General features: G+C 37.8%; 2 protein-coding genes across 2 annotated transcripts; one reads left to right on the forward strand and one right to left on the reverse strand.

The window, feature by feature from the left end:
• Positions 1–85: 85 nt before the first annotated feature.
• LOC121947336 (KH homology domain-containing protein 4-like) lies at positions 86–11,865 on the forward strand. Its single transcript, XM_042492345.1, has 14 exons — positions 86–205; positions 1,449–1,722; positions 1,820–1,939; positions 2,099–2,172; positions 3,338–3,390; positions 3,489–3,688; positions 4,563–4,771; positions 6,328–6,388; positions 6,662–6,719; positions 6,931–7,166; positions 7,531–7,635; positions 8,332–8,417; positions 8,502–8,620; positions 9,951–11,865. Exons 1-14 carry the CDS (start codon positions 177–179, stop codon positions 10,079–10,081), a joined length of 1,755 nt encoding a protein of 584 aa, XP_042348279.1. The 5' UTR covers positions 86–176; the 3' UTR covers positions 10,082–11,865.
• Positions 11,052–23,798, reverse strand: LOC121947329 (fibronectin type III and SPRY domain-containing protein 2). The gene is made up of 13 exons (XM_042492333.1): positions 23,707–23,798; positions 22,106–22,365; positions 19,655–19,750; positions 19,098–19,331; positions 18,902–18,924; positions 18,337–18,458; positions 17,831–17,995; positions 17,547–17,681; positions 17,127–17,280; positions 15,023–15,156; positions 13,997–14,132; positions 13,726–13,902; positions 11,052–12,286 (listed from the first exon to the last, which is right to left on the reverse strand). Exons 2-13 carry the CDS (start codon positions 22,352–22,354, stop codon positions 12,037–12,039), a joined length of 1,875 nt encoding a protein of 624 aa, XP_042348267.1. The 5' UTR covers positions 22,355–22,365; positions 23,707–23,798; the 3' UTR covers positions 11,052–12,036.
• Between the last annotated feature and the right edge of the window lie 115 nt (positions 23,799–23,913).

Genomic DNA, 23,913 nt, shown 5'->3' on the forward strand with positions numbered 1-23,913 from the left:
TTAGACTCTTCCTTGCAGACTCTCCCGTGTTACGTAACATGAAAACAGCTCGTCAGAGTTTGCGACAAGTCGTCAGAAGAAATCGCCACAGAGAGCAGACCGATGGCTCCCGTCTCCCAGCGTCGACTATATTAGAAACTGTTTTAATTTTACTGCAGATTAAGTGGAGTGGTGCTATGTCTTCTGGAATGACTGGACAAACACCGTAAGTTCGTGTTTAGCTTTTTGATAAATTAATACACTTGGTAATAGTAATAGGAGCTAACAGTACACTGCATATTTGCGCCGATCAGTAAGCTAACTAGCTAAGCTAACGTGAGCTAGCCTATCTAAGCCACCAGTTAGCATTCTCTGTTGTGGCCTGCTAACAAATGTTAGCTTGTGTGCTATCACTTGCGCGCCTACAGAGTTAGCGGAATAATCTAACATCAAGTTTTACCAGCTTTATCGATAATAGAAACGCAAAAAACGTACAAAATTGGATCGCACTTATCTTGCTAAGTTAGCTAGCTCAGCCTTAGCTTGAGTATCAGTCAACGTTAGCTGACTTTATCTGTTGTTAGCTTAGCTGGAAATAAACAGTTACGGAACTGCTACGCCCCTTAATTAGACACAAAATTCAGTTTGTTAACCTCATTAAAAAGACAAGCAGTAAAGAGTTTAAAGCCATACTAATTGACATTATTATTTAAATTTGTCACGTCTTCGTAAACAATTAGCCGCATTAACTCTTAAACGTTATCTATTAACATTGTTTGTGTGGTATTTAAACTATTTAATGATTTATCGTGTGTTTACTAATTTCCCCCGTTTATTAGCGTGTAAAAGTACGTTTAAACAAACTGTACGAGAACACAGAAAGACTGCAGGGTGTTAAAACATGCCCCTGTCTTCATTTTCCACTACATAATCATCTATCAAGAATTGATACCACTAAAAGTATCAAAGACTCTGAAGTTACCATTTTTACCATTTTTCTCATACTGGGGGGGGGGGTGTCTGGGTTGAAAATTAACTTTTTTTTCCCCACCTGCCACTGTGGCTGGGAGATATCAAAATCTACAAGCCACTCAATAGATTGCCATTGTTTTTTTGGTTTTTTTTTGGCTTGACGCAAATCTAGGATCCATTTGCATATTTTACCCTGGAGTTTGTTCCAGATATGTGTTGTATAAAAAACTAAATGCTGTTTTTTGTTTTTTTTTTTATAATTTATCCCTTATTTTAACATGTTATATTTTCTGTTTTCTTATTTATACATGCCTAACTAGCATCTTTGGAGGGTGCCTGAGACCTAATATTTTTATTGGCAACAACTGCTTCACCGTAATTGTCATGCATATTATAAATAGCTTGGAATGGGGAGTTCATTATCTGTTGCTGTTTTTCTTGTTGATAAACAAGTATACATACTTAATTGTTTGTTTGATTATGTCTTGTTTTATTAGGTGCCTAACCAGCCGATGGGATAAGCCAGCCCAACCTAAACAGGGTGTAGATGTGAGGCAGCAGAGGAGCAGTGAAAATGCAGCCCACTCTGTCTCTTTATCAGGAGACGTCAGCACTGCTGCTTCAAAAAGCACAGTTTCTCAGCCACCACAAACAGGAGAAAAGCCAGCACCACAGGGAGGAGTTGAAATGGCTGCGGCCATGGCTGCTAAAATAAATGCCATGTTAATGGCAAAAGGAAAGCTGTTGACTCCTCCACCGTTACTCGCAAAGGTGCGCTTGATTTAAACAGCTGTAGCAAAAAGCTATATGATATTATCATAATCATTTGAGGGCTTACAGTTTTATTGTCATTTCACATGTCTTTTAGACCCCTCCAAGCGTGCCTGTGCCAACAGCTACAGAAGAAATGGTAGTCACAGAGGTTGACATAAATGATGTACCGCTAAATTGCAGAGACCTTCTTACTAAAGGCAAAACACAGGAGGAGGTAAGTTGAACGTGACCGTGGTAGTGCTGCTTTTGAAACATGGCATTGGTTAAAAAAATTGGGAATGTTAGCAAAAGGTTAAGAAAGGTCTTACACAGCTTCAAATACACATTTCTCTATAAATCCTTGTAATTTCCAATTTCTTTTTACCTTTTTCAGATCCGACAGTTTAGTGGAGCAGTGGTCTCAACAAAAGGTCATTACATGTCTGAAGCTGAAAAGGGAAAAGCTGGGTATGTGTGAATTAAGATTTGGGATATCTCTATCAAGTTTTTTTGTCCCTGATCCCCGTTTGAGTCCTTTACTACTGTCCAATCCAGTACTTTTCACCTAAATTCACCTAAATATTGAATAATTGTGTATTTGACACAGTGAAATAACTGTGTTCCCATCCAAGACATGATCTTGTGAACATGAAAATAATATTCCATATTTTAAAATTTAACATTACTTTTGCATGTTTAATTTGATTGGCGGTAGTCTAGAAAATAAAGTATTGACTTTTTTCAATGAAATCTCAACATAGTTAGCAGGTGTTCAGTTGGGGCTGTGACAGTATTGATTTTTTTTCTTCTCGCAGACAAAAAGAAATCTGCTGTGTGTTATTGCACTGTTCCTACACCTCACATATAAGTGTGTGTGGTTTGAGCGGGAGTGACAGAGACTGTTTTAAGGGCAGATGGGTGTTGGTGGTGAAGGTTAGCAGTGAAGCTGTTTAGTCGTAGTATATATATACAGTGTAAGTTATAGTTTGCCTGTAATTAAATACTGGAGCTCTTCAAGCCCCAATAAGTTCCCTTTTCCTGCTTCCCAGTTGCTGGGAAGAAGTGACGGGCGTGTCAGCTGTGCTGCTCTCTGGCTGTATCCAGAGACTGCACACTCTGCTCCTCCTAAGTTGCAAAATGAGGCTGAATATATTTATTTAGTGCCTTTTGTATTGAGCATCAACCTTGCTTTTAAGCGCATATTGCCGGAAAAAAGACTTGAAGTGTAAATAAACGCTTAAGATCGCAGTTACACCCATGAGACATGAGTCTGCATGGAGCCGGTGCAGACAACTGATGATACATAATGATAACTAAACAATGATTATAGTTAATTTAATTTAATATCACACATATGCACTCCTTTAACTTTCACCAAAAAAATCAGTCAATACATAAATGAGCTCAATCCTGTGGTAGGCATCAAATGACCTCAGTATAGTGGTTAATGTCACAGCCAAAGGTGCCAAAATAAAAATAATGAAATAAAAAATATTATTACTTAATAAAATTTTTCATCAGTTACCATGTAAAATGAATGTGTCAGAATGATAATTGGGTGATAAAAAAACATCTTTGGAGGAGTGCACAAGTTCTGTGTTGTCAGTGACATTTCTGATTTGCTTCCTTTTAGACAAAGACCGTTGTATTTGCATGTCCAGGGAAAGAACCAAGAAGAAGTCAATAGTAAGTAGTATTTTTTTAAAAATCTGCTCAATATGTAGAGTCTGCCATTGTTCTTAATGACTAATGTCCAAATATTGTTGACTTCTCTGCAACATCAGAGGCTGTGTTGAGGATAAAGGAGATTATCTCCGAGGACGTGCTGAGGGCCTCAGCAGCATCAGGAGGACAACAGGTGCCTGTAATGCCTCCACTCACACTCTACCCTCAGCCTCCTCGCCCCGTCATTACCCCACCTGTGCCACGGATGCCCACCGCCAACTCAGTGCCAGGACATCGGCCTGCAGCTCCTCATTCAGGGGTAGGGAAGTTTACCCCCCTACAAATGGTGGTGAAACTTGTTTAGTTTCCTTTTAAATCATGGCTAAAATGTTGCCATGACAAATGTTTCTGCTATGCGCCGCGTAAGAGGGATTCCCTCCACTATCAGCAGGCCTTTCAATACTTCAACTTAGAGTGTAACTTTTATTTAAATCACAACTTCTCTTTATTTCATAAGCAGTCCTCTGACTTTATACACCTTTGCCATGTTAAACATGGGGCAGAGAAGAAAAAGCTGTACACTGTATTCAGTGGTTGCAGTTTTTGTTATTGTTACCATTGATAATAATCAAAGTTTCCTCTGTAAACACTGGCCAGAAATGAAGGAAGCATCGTCAAAAACCTCTTTAACATTATTATGATAATTGTGATAGAAAAATGTAAAATTGCAGTTTTGACATTTGTTTAGTCTATAAAGATGGTTAACAGACATTACCCTGAGGCACATGAGGTCGCAACACGTATAAAGTAATTGTCATTTATTTGGATGTGTAACATTGTTACATGAAAACAAATTATGCAGCATGCAATGTAAAATAGGGAATATTGAATATTGAATGTGAGTTCTTATTGTGTCAGAGTCTGGATTTTTCAAATGGAGGTTAAGAAAGTGAGGCAAGTGAAGACCATGTTGCCTTCACTGATACCCACCTCCCAAATTAAGTAGCAGCGAGAACGTCCCTGGTCTAAAGCGAAAAGCCTCGGATTTCTGCAACTGCTTACATAGCCATTCTAGCTTCTTGTTAATAAAAAAATTATATATATATATATACTTATAAACATATATAGTAGATGTCAGACAACTTAAATATGCAGGGTGTAATAAGAAATCACATTTTTTCTCATATCCCCAGAGTTTTGTGCACACAAAGATTTTCGTGGGTCTGGACCACGTAATGCCCTCGTTCAATGTGAATGAAAAGGTCGAGGGTCCAGGAGGTTCGTACTTGAGTCACATCCAGTCAGAGACGGGGGCTCGGGTCTTTCTCAGGGGAAAAGGTTCTGGCTACATTGAACAAGCATCAAAGCGAGAGTCCTTCGAACCGCTTTATGTCTACATCAGGTATGTTCATTTCAGTGGTCACCTTTGGCAAACTGTTTAAGTTTCATTCTAAAGATTAACTCAGAAGAAAAGGAGATCTGGATGTACCAAGAACAGAAGAGACAAATACGCAAACACTACCAGTAGGGATGGGAACCTTTCGGCACCTCATTTGATTCAATTCGATTCAGAGCGCTACGATGTGATTTTAAAATGTTCATGATAAAAAATGATTTATTCTTCTTACTGTGTGACTACTCACTACATGCTGTTTTATCCCTTTATAGCATATTTTCTATGAACCAAAATTAAAATCTAAAAAAAAACAACTATATTTAAATACAAAGCTAATAACAAAAGTAAGCTCGACAAAACTACCATATGGTGGTCTATTCATGCCCCCCCCCCCCCTCCCCTCCACCTCCAAAAAACCAAAAATGTTTCCATGATTAGCTTTTAAACCAGGGGGTGTTTGTCATATGGTATTCATTTTCGTTGCTTTCACTCTACCATTTTTATCAAAAATCTGTTATGCTTCACCATCTAATTTGTTCATCAGTAAGTATTAATATGTTGCAGGCGATCATAGTAAGGGACGATTTGGCTTAAAATGAGCAATAATTAGCTTTTTTGTCACCAAGGCATAATCTTTTGAGAGATTCATAATGAATCTAAGAATCGATTCTCCCCACCTCTAGCAACAAGACCCATGTTTATTTAAAAGGAAACCAAAATAAGGGGATGTGATTTTAGACACTAAAACATTTTCCTTAAATTCTAACAGATGATGACTTGATGTGCTTGTTGTAGCAAAATTACTTGTCTGAATTAATGAAGTCAGTCAAATTTAAATCAAATATTGTATGGTTTCTGTTTTTGTTCATTTGGGACTTAAACAGCCGTCTAAGGGCACTGCTGCATGCTTTTAAAAAAACCTACAATATTTGGTGCAATATTCCAACTGCAGCAATCCTCTGTGCAGTTACTATAACGTGCAATATTCTTCCCACTCTTGAATGTAGGCTATATTTAACATGTTATACATATTGCATATATCAACATATAATATTGTATATATGTTATTCTTGCTTATGTATATCGTTTTTTTATTGATGTAGCATTGCAAACATATTTATATTTTTAACTTGCACAGCAGTATTATACATTGCATTATAGCAGAAGGCACAGTTTTATATTTTACACACTTGACACACTCAGCACATTATCCATATTATAATTTAAATTCTCTCATATTAGTGCTAATTTTCTATTACTGTATTTCTTACAATTCTATGTTTATACACTTACATACTCAGTATATTATACATTGCCTACTTTGTTTTCAAATATTTCATTATTTACATGCTGGTGCTAATTGTTAATTATTACTGTATTTCTACGTTATATTAATATTTTATATACTTGTGCTTGTACATATTTCTTCTTGAGATAATACCCTATGATGGCATCAGAGAGACTGTAACAAAACACAATTTCCCTGCGGAGATTAATAACGTATTTCTGATTATGCAGTTCTGTTTCATGATATTTAAAATTTGACCATCTGTGTTTTACAGCCACCCAAATGCAGCTGGATTGGAGTCAGCGAAGAAACTCACAGAGAGTCTGCTGGAAACTGTAAGTTAATGCACCACAAATAAAGTTGTGTGAGTTTAATAGAATTGAATATGTCTGTTTGGAGGTTTAAGAAGGTGAAACTATTAAAGCATATAGTTTTCACTGATACCCACCTCCAACATAAAAGTGGTAGCGTGAACCACCTGATCTCCAGAGATAGGTTTTGAGTGCTCTGCACCTACCCACAATGCACCTGAGCTGTTGAAAATAAATCATCTCTTTGTGGATTGATATCAAGATCCTGACATATTTTTTATTTGTCTCGCTCTGCAGGTGAGAGCTGAAAGTGCCCGTATGCTGTCGATGTACACAGCCACCGGCTCAACACAACGTGAGTGTTCTTTTGTGTCTTGTAATTAATCCCAACAGGGTGACGAAATGTCAGGTACTAGCTGAGTGCATTCTTCTTGTGGTAATTGATCATCCCTTGACGTATTTAGTGGCTCAACAATAGGTTGAAATTGTACGTCACAGTTGTCAAAACACCGTTATTGATCCATGTGATATGTGCATTAACGCCACGTTCTATACTTTCATTTCAGCATACGCAGCACACGGATTTCCACCTAATAGCAATTACTCTAGCCAGGGGTCCTGGTATAACTACCCAGCAAATGGGTATGCTGGCGGCTATCCAGCGTACTCAGGAGCCAGTGGTTATTGGAGTAATGCAAATGGTCCCCCAAGTCATTCTAACATGTCGACAAACCCTCCATCTTCTCAGGCAATGGTTCAGTATCCGGTGTGTCCTAGGAAACCGCATCCCTATCTCGTCCAGGTAACTACCAAATATTGAGAGACTGCCACTATGAATTGTTGTCAGTATTCAGTTATTAGTTATTATGTTGATTGATTTAGTTTGTAAAATGCTAAAAATGTTTTTATTTTATGATACAAAGCAAGAAAAGCATGTGAATAATTTTAATTGATATCATAAATCATCCAATTGACCAGTTTCAAATCTGCAAACACGCCACAAGCTTCATAAAACGTCATGTTAAAGGTTCTGAGATCATCGTGTGTGTAATAATCTACATCATGCTGTTGTTAGGGCACTGTTGAAGCCTTCTGAAGAGTTTCAGCTTTGTAAAAACCTGCTGCAGCATCAGAGTGTACAGTATGTGTTGGTTTTACTTCTTCAGCCTCCTGGCAGCAGTGAGACAGTGGAACCTGGAGGATCTTTAAACACCCCCCCTGACTCAGGAAGTCCCAAACGTCATTTCCAGGAGGGGGCCAAGGAAGAACAGGTTAGCTCAAGAGTAACACCTGACCATATCACTGAAAGACCATTTTTATTTAATGACTGACCTTAGGGATGCACCGATTTATTGGCAATACATTGGTATTGGCAGATACTTGCCTTGCTGGCTGCCATTGGTCCAAAACATTATCATGATGTGTTCATGTGTAATCTTGTAAGATTTAGTTTTGGCTAGAAACTTGAATCCTAACAGTTGCACAGAAATATAAAATACATATCAGAGAGGAGGTTATGACAGATATAGTAAAAGGGCTTTTGAGACAGTTATTTAGATAATGTTTTTTCATGTTAAAGGTGATTCCATAAATTTGTATGATTAAATTTATGCTCATTCAAATATGTAGTAGTGTGATAAAGGCCTGAATGACTTTAAAATAGTGTTGTTTTTTTTTTGTAATGAAGATTTTCCGTGGCACAAAATATACAACAACTAAAAGACATCAAAATCGTCCAAAAGGGTTAAATTAAATCCATCTGAATTGTGGCTTTATAGTTTGAATAGTGACTTTTCACCCTTTCACATAAATTAAAAAATGTGTATTTTGAAATTTAAAAAGTTAAAATGTGAGCAGGTCTAAGCATTATGAAAGGGTTTGATGTGCTAAAATTTGTTTTTCCTGGTGATCTGAACTTTTCTTTACATGTTAAAATTGTCTTAAATGGTTTGTACTTCTCTGTTTAGCCTACCAGCAGATCTCCAGAGGGCCCGGCCCGTCAGGAGCCTTCACCTCCTGCCCCCAGTGTCGGAGAAGAGAAAGTCGTGGAAAGGTCTGTAAATAAATCTAATTTCCCTTGTTTCTTATTCTTCATGAACCTCGTGTGGTGTGGATATTGATGTTTTTCTCTCCTCAGAATTCTGATGCCTCCACCACCTCCCGTCTTCGTGGCTCCTGCTCCTGTCGCACGCAAAAGGCCAAGAGACACGGTGACAGAGGATCCAGTCAGTGTGCCTGGCATCGCCGCGTCGATGGGTATGCCTTGCTTTAACTCCAAATATTCTGAAAGCCCGAGTACTCAGACACAGCGTTGCCAGATGGGAAATATTAGGGCCCTGACACGCCAAGTTGACGGTTGGAAGTCGTTTGATGTCGGGCTGTCGGTGAGCGTCTGTATGAAGTTATTTCCTCTCCCACAGCCGCAGAACGTACGTACTAGTTGTTCATTGCCTGTAGTCGTCAGGGTCTGTTTTAAGTGCAACTTTTCTGTTAACAAAGGCAACGCGATTAGATTCAACAGTCAGCCTTCGTCACAATTAGTTCACTGTTGTTAGTTTGGTTTGTCTCGGCCTGTAAACTAGTACCACAAGCTTATAATTACCAAATTTTGAGGAAAATTATTGTGCGCGAGTCATCGCCGTAAGAACAAATAGACATAAATGTGTAATTTTATAAAACAAATTTAAACAAGTTCATGACACAACTACAAATCCACCCGCATTGTTTTCTTGTAAAGCAAGCTGACGTAGCTTTGATGCATGCGTGGGGGAATGCACCGCTATGCACCATCCATCGTGCTGCTAATTTTTGTTATAGCCTACTATTACAAAAATAAACTGCAAGACAACAAGACTGTAAGTCTTTTCATATACTGCATAAAAACAGAGAAATTGATAAGATGAAGTCATTAAAGAAATAACTGTGATTACTGGTGAATTTATAAAAACGTTAGTAGTTGTTAGTGCAAAAGTTAAAGCGCCAGAGCGACAGCTTTGTTCACGAGTCAGCACACATAATTTGTTGGAAAGAGGATCCATATTCTTCTATCCTGATCATGTCGGGAAGTGACTTAGAACGAGACAGCGCAGATTAAAACCGACCAAGAATTTTAACCATCATAAAATGATAAAATGATCATACTGCGTAAAGTGGGCAAAATTATTGTACAAATTCGATAATAATCGTACATCTGGCAACGCTGCTCAGACTTGTCTGTTGCATGAAATGGCATCTCCCCCCTCGGAGGAATGGGGGAGGAGTGGGGACCTGTGTGAATCTCTCCACTGGTAGAAACCACTAACACGCTCTTCTTGTATATGTTTCTTGTCTTTCCCTTGTTTTCTCTCTCAACATGTGTCCCTGGACCTGCCTGTTATGGATGTGTGCTCTGCTGCCGTTTCATTTGATATCTTCCCTCCCCTGGCTGCGGATCAAACGAACTCAAAAACCACCGCTAACATGGGGCTTCGCAATGGGTTTCCTTTTTGTTTTTCTCTCGCTTTGTCTCTTCCCCTCCCCCCTCTCTCTCTCATGTCTCCCACTTTCTCTCTTCTTTTCTCTGTCCATTTTTATTGTGTCCTTACAGGTGTTCAAGAGGAGGTGTGCGAGAAGAAATCTAAAGCGGACGAAGATGCATCGGGGCTAGTGCCCTACGGAGGAGACTCCTCCGATGAAGAGGAGGAGAGGACACGCAGCAGTAAGACAGATAACTCATAACCCCTGCCCTGCCCCATCCCCACTGTCCAGGACACCCACAGACCCAAAGTCTACATTCACTTCGTCACAAGTGAATGTCACAGTTCTAAATCTCCATTAAAGGTCAAATCCACCCTTAAAGTTTCATACACTGTTGCAGGACTACACCAGTGTTTTACCACGTTGTACCCAGTTTACTACAAAGAACAAATACATTATTGCTGACCATTTTCCATGCAAAATTTGATTTTTTTTGTTTACTTTTCATCCAAACAGACATGGTTTCCCATTCATCGCTGTATAGTACTAATGTACACTTTGAAATTTCTGGTTCAAATTTGTACACTGATATTCATTTTAGGACATAAAAGACAGGTGACTAAGCTTAATGCACTATCGGGTTGACAATCTTTATATAGCAGCAATGCAGAGCTCAGATGATTAGTAGTAAACACGCTGAACATGCAAAAAATAACAAAAAAAACAACAACAAAGAGGTTTTCATTTTCTCGCCCTAGCATAGACTTTACTTTGATTTCTGTTTCAGTTAGTTTTTTCCCACAATGTCCTCATGTAACCCATCACACAATGGGTGTAAGTAAATCTTTTTGGTATGTTTAAATGTGTGCCCACTTTTATAGCAACTGTAAATATAGAAATATAGATAGCCTCCCAGCTAGTTCATAGTCGTGCATGTTTGTAGTCACACGACTTGAAATGCAGCGCATCTCGTGGCTTCATGGTCCATCGGGGCATTTTGAGGTTACCGTTTAAGTCTTTTCTAAAGTTTTTTTTCACCCTTGTGCTATCGCTGTCTCAAGAGAGGCCTTTCTTTTGTTTTTAGTCTAACGCCCTGTTTATACTTATACAGATAATTAGAAGAACTTAAAATTTTCCCCGGCCATTTTCAAAAACAAAACACATAATCCCAACGATTTTCATTTTAAGAAATATTGTCATACACCTAGAACGCAAAAACGACCCCCACATTCTCCCGTCATGTCAAAGACAGTAACGCGTACAGTCTAACGTTACCATTCTCAAAACACCCACTGGAGATCTCATGAACTTTAAACTGCAGATGCTGAGGTGGAGCAAAAACATTGGGTGCAGCAGATGTCGTTTGTTCGTAAAAGTGTTGCAGCAATACTGGGTTTAAATGTAAAGTAGTCATTTAATCAAGCAGTATTAACAAAATGTTGCAAAGTGGTAGTCGGCCGTGTGATTGTTTGTGGCTCATGTTCATTACACAAAGCAACAGTGGGCATGCGCAAATTGAGGAGATAATGACATGGTTTCCCAAATACTCTGTTAACATGTCCGTATGGATACACAGTAACCGGGGTTTTGGAGAAAAAAAAGTTTGCATGTGGTCAGGATGATAAATATTAGTTTACAGAATCATCTGTGTATGTGCAGACAGGGCTAGAGGGTCAGACTCTGAAATGTGCACTTACCAAAAAGAGACATTTTCTGTTAAAATATATCACTATAAAACAAAATCTTCACTTCAAACAGTGTGAAAGTATTCAGGGTGGATTTTTCCTTTTTTAAGATGTGAATACACTTGTATAATAACTACAAATGGGTTTTTATTTCTTAAACACATTTCATTTTTCAAAGCATCTTTTGTTAATTGAAAACAAGCCCCTTAATTCCTTTTTTCGACTTGAAACACATGGTCTGCTGCAGTTACCGATGCTATAAATACATATTGTAAAATTCAGTGAAACTTTTTTCTTATCTTGGAAAATGGTGTATGCCTGTTCCCATGGAATATTATAATAAAAACACCTAAAAAACGCCCTTATTGTCTTTGGATCCCACACATTTTATATTATATATTATATGAGGAAAGGCGACAGATGTTTTTATGAATTTGGGTGTTTACAGATTCATGGTAAGTATTAAAAACACAGTTATTTCACGTCCTTCCAGCCCTGGGTTTTATTTCATGTTAGATATGATTGCTTGTGTCAGATGAATGTGTACTCCGGAGCCTCTATGCCGTTGTGTACTGTAAGAGCTCCTGGGTTGTCCAGGGCGAAGCAGGGGTGGACATAATTTAGGAAGTGACAGTGGAAGGTGTGAAGGTGTTGTTCCAGATCCACATTAAAGAAGGACAGAGTCCCCCTTGCATAGTCCAAAGCCACTCCTATTCGTACTGGGTTCACTGTAATCCTCAGGTCAGGACTCCAGCCGTTATGCAAGAACTCGTATTTATGCCTAAAGGGGAAAAAATACCCATTATGATTGTGTAAAGCTAAGAAGTTCTAAATATAAAGCAGCTTCTCTCATCCTGTCCACATAATTTACCCACTCTGTCAGCCGTTAGTAAAGCAGATGCTGAATCATTAGCCAACAGCAGGATTTCAAATGGCCACAGATTAAAGAAAATGAGAAATGTGATTGTTAAATTGCACGTAGGCAGAATCACCAAGAAGATGGCCACAACAGAGACCACATTCAGAGCTTGTGTGATACGCCGCACTGAATGAATTGCTAGATGTGGCAATTCTACTGCCCTGCTTTGTTCCAAGAAGAGTCACCATAGCAACACGTATAAAAAAGTCACAGATATTCAACTGTGGGCTTTTCCACCTTCAGTGAGCTTAGTTTTGCATGGAGCAGATGCACTTTTTTTTTGGTTAAGGAAAGGAAAATATCTGGTGACTAAAAATAAAGTGTTGGCCCAGTTTCCATGCACTGCGGTAGTGGTCCCTCGGAGGATCGGCATGCTAATAGTGCAATCAGATCTGCATGTAGTCGGTCTGTGTAGTTATGTGAACATAAAAGCCAGTTTCTCCCCAGCATGCACAACAAATGGGAAGAAGTACAAATGACTGAGCAGACAACCAAAGCTTTAAACCCCTGTGTTTTGCTGAAACTATTTACAACTCATTGTGTGGGAACCCATAGAGCCCACTGCTGTTTGTCTGAAATTAGTAATTGCAAATCAATGTTTTTCTTCTGATCCCATTTAAAAACAAATTTAGATATGTATAGAAAAGTATTTCCTCTGCCACAAAGTGAGACTTTGATGAAGATGACACAATGTGGAAATTACCATAACATGTTTGAAACCTGAAGCAACATGACTTCGTGCTGCTTTCAGATGGCTTTCACAAGTATTTAAACCTTTGAATTCTGAGCAAATTGGTGTCATTTTTTATAAACACAGGAAAAAGGCAACAAGCAACTTTGTTAGAAATGTTTCACAAATTGCAAGAAATAAGTTTAAGGAAACAATTTTTAAAAAGCTCAGGGAAAACTACATTTCTAATTATCATAATTAAATGTTTAAATTGTGCTACAAAACAATTTTATTTTTTAAGCACAGGTTATTTTTTTCTTTTTTAAAACTTTTTTGTAATTTTTTAAAACTTTTTTTTCACAAAGTTTTTGCTTATCTATTGCTTCGTTACTGATTGCCTTCCCATGTTTTTTTGAAAGGAATCAATCCTTGTTTCAAAAGATTAAAGGGGCTGTTCACAAATCCAAAACACATTTTCCTCTCACCTTTTTTAAATTTTATACATCAGTCTTGATTGTTTTGGTGCGAGTTGTTGAGTGTTGGAGGTATTGGCCATAGCGATATCTGCCTTCTCTCTTAAAGTTAAAATAGCATCATGTGGATATTAATCACAGTGATGGTGCACTGTTACCTGGATGGAGTGAGAATGTGTCTCATGCACCAGGAGGTGTTGTTGGCTCCGAGGTATGAGTTTCTCTCTGTGTCCTCTGCTGCAACTCCAATCCTAAATTCTGTCCCATCATCCACCTCAACTTCCCAGTAATGCCTGCCTCGAACTGGGATCAGATCCCCCAGGACAGCTACACACCTGTAAACACGTACAGTCTTAATGTAACATATCAACACTAATTAACCTGAAAAAGTTTATCTTTTGTCACACAATCAGCCATTGTCTACTTTACCTGTTAAAGGAATTGTTATCATCTAAGGCCATAGCACTAATTGGCAGCTCCTCGTCTCCATAGAAGATGGTGAAGCCGTCTTCAGAGACGGACAGGCAGGGATGAGCAGTGTCCTCCAGGAGATGGAAAAATGTACCTGAACAGGTTAACAGATGTTTGTCATAATCTGAATGTTCAAAAAGCAGTGATGGAAAGTTACAATTTTTAAGTAATGAACTTAAATCAAATTTTGAGAGACTCACACTCAAGTATTTCCATTTGATGTTACTTTACACTTAGTTAATAGTTACTTTCCAGGTTAAAAATATGATGCATGAATTAAGGGGTCACCTGAGGCTATTTTGAAAACTTTAATGCTTTAAGGAGATTTTGTTGCCAGCAGTTCACTACATGGGCCTTCTGAAGGAAATGTCTGAATGCAGGACTTTTACTTGTAATAAATCAGCATTTCTACTTTTACTTAACCCTTTGAAACCTGAGCAAATTGGCTTAATTTCTTTTGAAAACATGGAAAAAAGGCAATGAGCAGACAAACAAGAAATGACCCCCAAAATTAGAGATTTGTAAAAAAGAAAAGTAAGAAAATTATATGAAATGAGTGAAAAAAGGGAAAGGAAATGACCTGAAAATAATAATAATAATATTTTTTTTCTTCAATATCTGATGTTAAATATATAATAAATATAGTTTTCTTTATTTTTTCCTTTCATTTGATACATTTCTACTTTTTCTAGGTCCTATGCTTTTTAAAGAAATCAGTGTTCATTGTTCAGGAGGTTTGTACAGGGAGCCGAATTGGCCACGGAGGTTAATTCCTCTCTAAAATAAATGGACCAGGCGATTTCAGCCGATAAAAACACTGAATTAAATGGTTTCATGCTACAAATCAGTGCATCTCCTGCACGGTTCGGTAAGTTGTATTCCTTTTGTATGAGTCTAAATGTTTTTTTGTTGTTTTTTTTTTGATGATCTTAATGATCTGAAAACGTCTTCTGCATGAATAGGCTGATGCACGATGCTTCTCACCTGTTGTGGAGACAGTAATAACTTCACTCCTGTCGCTGGGCCCGCCGATGTTGACTGCTCTCACTGAGATGAGGTAACAGCGTCCCGTCTGCAGCTGGATCAAACACTGACAGGTGGGCACGGCTACTATAGACCTGGAGGATTAACCAATAAGACAGAGGGCTGATATCACTTCCTTTTTAAATACACTAAAAGCACAATGACGACAACTTTTTGGTATTGGCTTTTATTTCCCTCCCTCTAACAGAGTATGAAACCTTAAAATAACATCTTGTCTCACAATTTCTGAAATACAGGGTGGATAAATGGGGTGTTTAACTCAGAACGTTGTCATATTTGGACAATGGAGCCATTTCAGTTAATGCAGTTTAGCCCCCCTCTATGAGAAAAAACCCACCACAGACTGTTCAAATTAAAGGTTTGACTGTTCTCTGAGGTGACTGGATGAAAAATGAAAATGACCCCAAATGTGAGGACGGTATTCTAGCTGAGGCTAACAGTGCTGCAGGAGCTGAAGCTAAGAATAGATTTTCTGGGACAGTGTGTGTCTTGATTCAGTAGCTCTATAACCATGGGACCTAAAAAATCCCAAGCAAACACTAACACAGGCTTGTTTATGGATGTATTGAAGCAAAAGCCTTATTAGAGGGCAGGCCAGTGGAGATAAACATCATGAGGAGGTGCTGCATCTTTGAAGCTCTGCAAATTCACTGGGGCATTAAAGGGAAACTGTTTTTTTTTTGTTTTTTTTTAAACCTTTTGAAGCCTATTTTTCTTTGATTTTGTGTCTAAGTGACTAATGGAAACAACAATTTTTAATTTGGTCCAATATTTAGAGAGACCAGTGCAGTGAAAAAGGGTGTAATTTAATTCCTACAGGCAATTGTGTACCATTAAAATACATCCATTAAAAGTGTTTGTTTTTGCCACTGACAGACTTAAGCGATTGTTATTAAGTGTCTGACAACATTACGGAAAAGGCCCTACAGAGAAATGGAATGCTTTTCCTCACCTTTCGCAGGTATGTTTGTTATTATGAAGTCTCGCTCAAGGAGAAGTGTCATTCTGAAATCTTGTGAGAGGTGGCTTGTTGCAGGAAAAACAATGGTGGAAACGTTAATGAGAGTTGGAGAGAGGAGTAGCTTAGTGTTAATTAAAAGATTGTCAGTGTCATGGCTGAATATTTAGTTGATTTCGACATTTTGGAAAAGTATGTGAGCTTTCAGAGGAAGAGTCCTGAGCGAGACTTAGCTACACACACACACCAACAAAAACACCAGATTGGCAGAGATAAGGAAAAATGTTTCTCCTTTTAGTGGACATAAATTGATGGTGCACAATTACCTAAGGGGATTTTTTTTGTGAATAACAACAATACACATAAAACAGATGACAATGTGATGACATAAAAATATGATCTTAAAAACAAAAGAAAGCAAAAAGAAAAAAAAACTTGGAAAAACACAAGTAAATAAAATGAAAATGACAAATATGAATAAGACCACCTCAGAAATTCAAATAATTAAGTTAATAGCACTAGTGCATTCAGTAAAAAGAAACCTGAAATATATAACAGATAGAGAATAATTATAAAGTCCCACTCTTTAATCCACTCTTGTCCAATTTTATGTTGTGTTTTACGATAATTTGTAGTAATAATTTTTTCCATAAGAAACTGACTTTGCACTGTATTTTTATGGGGACTTAATGCATAAATATGTAACTCAACAGAACAATTGTATTCTGTCTTGGACAGTTTTTATCCAGGACCCACAATCTAATGTTTAAAGATGTAAATTCAAAAGAAATGTTGAAAGCCAACCTTGGATATCAGTCCACCCGTAGGAATTACAATGCAGCCTGTTTACTCTTTCTCACTACTGGACCAGATTAGTCACTTAGACACAAAAACGTGAGAAAATAGAGTCCAGCTTAAAAAAAACTTTTAAATTTCCATTTAATATAGATATTATCAGTTAACCTTTGTACACTAACTCTTTCTAAAATAAACATGACAAATGTCAAGAAAAGCACAGTTAAATTTTAGCTTGTTTCTGTGCTGAATCTGTCAACTGTTGGTGTATGTTAGTAACGCAGTTCTTACTCAGTAATACCGCTCTCTGTGCCATTGGTGCCCATCTCACTGAGCTCCACGGTGTACGAGTCTACAGGGTTGGTGTTTCCCGACTCCCAGCGGATCAGAGCAGCCTCTGGACAGCTAGTACACTCCCTCTGCTTGATCACTGGAGGTGACGGCACTAGAGAGGAAGAGGGAGAGAGCGAGGAATCAACCGTTTAGACTTTATTCTCTCTAACAACAATTATGACAGGCTGAAGTGATTACAAAGTAGGGAAATTAGGGATTTTAGTCGACATCCTGAACAAGAAAATGATTTAAACAGAGAACAATTATTTCAAAAAAAGAGCAAGAACTATTATTTAAATTATCACCAAGGAACAATTATTTAAACTGTCACAAATTTAATGACTCCTCATGTAGTTTTAGTTGTGCGACATTTATTACCCGTCATGTATAAGGCCTTCTCGCTCGCTGGGCTGATGCCTGTGGTGTTGGTCGCAGTCACCCAGAGTTCATACTGAGCGTTGGGCAGCAGGTCCGTCACAGTGCAGTGGGTCTCCTTCACATTTACCTTGCTTACTGAAAAACCAGCACAGATTGAATTTATCAAAACGAGTCACCAGAATCCTTCAGAGAAATCAGAGATTCCTACATTACTGGATACAACTTCAACAGTAGATGGTGTTATCATGCAGTGTGAATCTGCAGTCAGGGTTTCTGTGTTGTACCAGGCGGTGCACAGGTGCTGTCTGCTGGTGTGTCCTCCAGCACTGGTCTGTAGTAAAGCTCGTAGTACTCCACCGTGTCGTCGGAGAATAAGCTCCAGCAAACACGCAGCGACGTCTGGGTGGCAGAGTTGGGCATCTGGGGGTTGATTACTGGGGCAGATGGAGCTGTTTTTGTATTGGGGAAACATTTTTTAACACAGTTTTGTTTTCAAGTTGTATTATCAAAAACCGGAACAGTTTTGTTTAAAAATCAATATGTTATGACATCTTGTTCTAGTTTTAGCACAAAACTGACACCTCTCTGCTACTTATTATAATTATTATCAATAAAACTGTAACTTTAAAATTGTTTTTAGTGAAAGCAGGGTTCCGATAACTCAAAGCAAGTTAGATTCAAGACTTTTTAATGCTATTCGGAATTAAATTTAAGACTAGTTTTACAATAACCCAAACTGAAGAAAACCAAAAACAAGAATCGACTGTTTATAATGGTTTATAAATCAGACCTGGAACAACATTGATGGAGTCCATCATGGTTTTGACATCTGACAGGTCGGCAATCGGTGTGTCAAACTCAAGATTCGTAGTCAGCGTAAGGTCAACCTCCTCTTTGGCAAACTCCTCGATTCTAAAAGACAAACAAAACGGGCTCTACATACTAAGATTTAGAATTTGAGGTAAAGCAGTTCGTGTCATGCCATTCATTTGGATCACTTGGTGTATTCAAGTTGACAATGAAAACAACTTAAGGTCCACTTAGCAGCTTTTTCCTGGAGTATTTCGTGGGTTTCAACAATGATGCTCATTTGTCATCTTTCTGCATAAAGCTTGTACGTGGACCTTGGGTATGGGCTTTTATCATACTGCTGTTTTTGGAAGGCTGAGAATTTACTTTTATACTTCATATTAGTCTACTTGCATGAAATCAGTCTCAAACTACAGATAAAAACACCTGGAAACACATTACTATTAGTCCCATGCCATTAATAGTTAGTCTTTTGAGATCACGCTGCAGTCATGGCCAGTGCAGTGTCACAGTATGCGTTATACTCACTGAGTAGCATCAGTTACCTTTTAATAGTGGGCATAACTGCCTGTCAATAAAGGTCAAAGAAAGCAATTAAACAAAGTAAATAAATGCAGAACCACTTTAGCCAAGTTTTAAGTGCAAATCAGGAATCAGGACAGCTAAATCAACTACTGGAGCCAATTATCATGTAATCCACTGTAATCTGTATCTATAACACAAGAAGACACTGTAGGACACCTTCAGGAAAAGCCTCTTGTCTTGGCTGCGGTAGATCTCCTGGGCTGTCTCAATGAGCTCCTTGGACGCATCCATCGCCTGACCACAAGCCAGCAGCTGCTTGTACAGGGCCTCCAGCTTCCCCTTTTTCTCCTCCTCCAGCGCAGCCGCCCTCTCGTCATATCGCTGAGACAACGTCTGCAGCACATCGTTGTAGTGCTGCTCCAAGTGCTGCTCCTGACGGCCAAAATTCTCCTGTACATACATTTCGTTGTTGGAGATTTACATGTGTTGCGCATTAAACCAAATATGGAAAGAAAAATGAGGAGAGGCTGACAGATCAAGGGAGGCAATGAATAAAATGGATGTGTTTGACTCTTGAGTTCAGGTCCCTCAGGACTTACAAAAGTGAAATCTGACATCTTGAACTTTACTTCTGTCTTTGAGTTTAATAAAACAAAATGATAATAAAAAAGAAGTATTCCCAAAACTCTCACGCAGCCATAAAATAATAAATCAATGTCAAAACACATTAGAACAATCTGTTTCTCTCAAGTCTTCTGAGAACGACAATTTACCTCCACAGTGAGAAAGATTTCCTCCAGATGACCTGCAAAGTTTTCCATCTCAGCAACCTTCCCTTGCAACCGATTCCTGATTATGACCGTCTCCCCCTGAAAACAATTAAAAGTCATATTTCCTGTTCTTTTGAATTTATATCAGAAACAAACTGCTTTTTAGTCTGTGCTGTCAAGACTTCCTGCTCGTCATCTAAAGCTCGATAAAACAAAAAAATTAAAGCTTTCATGTAGCCAATCTCATCTGAAAAGGATTAGCCACAAAAAAATATAAAATTACAGATGTTAGCTGACAGTCTATGGCTGAGTTTCAAGTTAACCAAAAATTAAAATTGGTTAAAAATGTGCATGAAGGTGGGTTTTTTTTTTTTGCCTTGGTGTTATTTACTTCGAAGTAAAATCTTACTTTTAAACCATGTATTTTAAGTGTTTTAATTGAGATTAAATAAATATATTTGTGAAAATCAGCATTGTATGTTTTTCTAGCATTACCCAAATGACACAGGATTCTATTCTATAGTATACCAGAGAGCGAAAAGGAGATGTACATAAGACACGCTTTAGCGAGACTTGTTAAACTGTCACCTATGTTTTCAGGTCTTTCATGTATTTTCCTGACTGGGTAACATCCTGTCTAATAAATTGCCCTATAAACTGCTCCTGATTGCTTGTTGTCCTGGATGACACTGCTTGACTGACAGTTTTAGAAGAAAATGCTCCGATGCATAACAATAAACTTAATGTCATATTTTTTTGTTTTATAAAGGTTTTTTCTAATTTTTACTTCATAAAGGGCTTTGGACATCAAAATTGCTCCTTAAGTGGAATCTCATGGCTATTTTAGGGAAATAAAAGGACACGTGCATGTTTTGATGCCAAGAATTTGAGTGTTTTTAGAGATTTCTTTTCTTATCTGCATTTCTAGGGGTGGTGGTACTGTATTTATGTTACTATTTTCACCAAGACCCGATAGAAAAAGTGATTTAACCCTTTATAAGTTACAAGATATGGTAACTATGGCGGACGTCCAAAATGGCATCCCCATGCCTCCAGGTCCATGGATGTATTATAGGTGAGGTCGAGGAATCACGTGGATTTCTCCCAGCCAATCAGCGAAAATCAGGCGTCATCACGGCATCTGACCAATCTGCAGTCGTCCGGAGCATTTCAAACTTCAATGTTTTTCCGGCATGCGTAAAGTTCGGTTTTGCACACCTACAGCTATAACATCGAAACTAACCGAGGTAAGTTGATGAAACTTGCACATTATATGTTTGAATAGTTGTGCTAAATGTTGAGATGGGTGTTGTTTGAGTAGGATTTCTAGAAATTAGTGTAACTTGCATGAAAATATTGTGACACCATATTTGATCATATGCCCTGTTCACAGACTAGCACAGGTGACTGCATGTCTATTTTTGGACATACGCCCGGTACGTGTAGTAAGCCATACCTAGCACTTTTTCAAATACAAAAAACATGTTATAACATCGGACAAGTAGTACTAAGTAGTGCATGGGATGTTCCCACAATAACATCATACAGTGATCCAGTGAGAAATTTTTCCATTTATATAAATTTTCAAGCTAGAAAAGTGAAATATGTGTGATTTTGGTGAAGTTTTATGACTGTTTCTTTTATTATACTTACATGGCCTATATTAGTGATTTTCTGATTGAATTATAAGAAAAAGTGACGCCACCAGTTCCCATGATGCTATTTTTCCACTTCTTATTATATATTTGCAATTAAATGTCAATCATATAAAATATTTACAATTATTATATCAATATTCTTTGTTTTCAGTAGATCTACATGTCACTGTTACTGTTTTCCTTCAAGTTCATGTGTGTTTTCTTATATTTTTTATATATCCATTTTGGGAAAACAAAATGCCCCTCATCTGGCAAGGAACCATATATGGTAACTTCATTGACCTTGATTTTCAACATAAAAATGAAAAATTTTGAAAAAAGTCAAAAAGGTAAAAAATTCTTAGAATATCCTTCAGTAACGCTCCAGGGTTGAATTTTTAATTTCCAAGTATTTTAATGAGTGCCCTATAAAGGGTTGAGTGTAATGTCATGTCTATTTTAGGGAAATAAAGGGACGCATGTTGTTGTTTTTTCTTATCTTTGCATTCTAGGGCTGTTGGTTGTGTATTTATGTTGCCATTTTCACCAAGACCCTATAGAAAAGGTGATTTAAGTTCCAAGAAATTACCACAGTTGAACAGAGGTCGAAAAATGCAGGAGAACCACCACTCCATCCAGCTCGTTCTTGGCAAGGTGCTGGAAACATCAATGAGTCCACACTGGTAGACCAGATTTCCACACACATCTTTGTACAGTTTCACATCTTTACAACTAGCCTGAGCACAGGTCAAAAAATATAAGAAAATATCATGTTCCATTCATGCATCAGGGGTCAAATCTGTGTTAGTGTCCCCACCTCAGTGTCTCCCTCTTTAAACACATCTTCATCATGTTCTTCTTCAGTTGGAGATGGAAGGCTGTCCTCACAGGGATCAAAACGAAGCGAATCGTCAGTGTCCACAGAGAACCTCTGGAAGGTGGAGACTCCTCGGGGCGCCCGCCCTCCTCTGTCTGCCATGGCGGTCGGCTCTCTGCTGAACTCCTGGTACTCGGCTTCCTCTGCGATCACATCCAGTCTTTCTTCTCTGATCTCATACAGGTCCATGAGGAAAGCAGCTGTGGGAGGTTTGCAATTTATGATTCTGATACAACTTTAATTTAATTCAGCCTTTTCTGTTCTTAACTGTAACCAGAGTTCCCATACATTTTCATGGACAAAACTTTTCCATGACTATTTAAGGACCCATAATAAAATTTCCAAGATCATCACAACTATAGACCACCAGAGCTGTAAAGGATACTTTAATCCAAATGTTACTTATTGCATGACAATAAAAAGCAGGGCTCCTGAAGCAAAATAGATTTAAGACTATTTAAATACCACTTGGAGTTATGTTTAAAACCAACTTTCTAATTACCAAAATTAAAAAAAAAAACAACTTTTGGCAAGAAAAAGTGTGATCATCTATGTTAAATGTTGAAGCAACAATTCCTTTGGAACACAAGGAAGACAATGAATATATTATATTATCACAAAAGTATCTATTTAGTTAAACCAATATAAGTGGGAAATATCTGGCATTTCTGGACAGTTTTCTGAGTAAATTTGTGTTTCTCAATCTCCATGGGAGTTTCCACTATTTGAATTCCTGTCATGATGAGTTTTTTTTAAAAAATAAAATAAAATAAGTATTTGACAAAAAGTAGATGTTGCCGATCATTTTGAGATTTTACAATTCAACATCAGAAAAAAGATCCATAAAATCTTACTTTCCGTGTCTGAGCAATATCAAGACTTTAAAAAAATAATATAAGTCAATTTAATTCCAATTAAGGCCTTATTTTAGATGAATAAATTCAGTGCCTTCTAAGACTTTTTAAGGAACTGCTGGAACCCTGAATAAGCAACGTTTTTCAATCTCTAATAGTTGGTTATGTTCATATTCACTTCTAATACTCACAATAATATTAGTCACTGGCTTTCAAGCATGAGGGACAAGTAAAAATATTTATACTATTAGTATATTCTTAATGCATTTGATTATAAACTGATTTCTGTAGGCAAGTCTGAAAAACAATGCTGCAACAGGCAGCATTGTAAGGATGTAAGCATAAACTTTTTTTTACGGAATTGGATGTGGGAGGTTATTTAGAGAAGATCAGAGTAATAATACATTTAATCACAAAAAAATCCATGACTTTTCCAAACCTTTTAATTACTGTTACTAATTCCATGACTTTTCCAGGTTTCCCACAACCATGGAAACCATGTGTGTCAATGTAAAGATCAACAACCCTTTAAAATAGTCTTAAAATCTTCAATCATATAATGACTGGACACAATCAACACAGCAGAACATAAGATCTCAAAGCTACACCCTTCATAGTTGAGTCAAACAACTTGACTGTGCAGAACATTTTTTTTTATAATGAATGAGCAGCTAATAGCAAAATTACCTGGATAACGTGGCAAACCAGTCTGTTCTAAGCAACAGTTTTCAGGCCAATGTGATGTCCGACAACTCTGTGAGCAGTCCAACCCTCACCCAGAAACTGTGACAAAAATAGACAGGACTCATACTGCTCAGATGTCAAAGGCATGCCAAACATCCATGCAGGAACTACTTATTTATTATAGAATATAACATACAATTTGGACTAATT

This window comes from Plectropomus leopardus, chromosome 1, assembly GCF_008729295.1.
Source record: "Plectropomus leopardus isolate mb chromosome 1, YSFRI_Pleo_2.0, whole genome shotgun sequence".
Lineage (NCBI taxonomy): Eukaryota > Metazoa > Chordata > Actinopteri > Perciformes > Serranidae > Plectropomus > Plectropomus leopardus.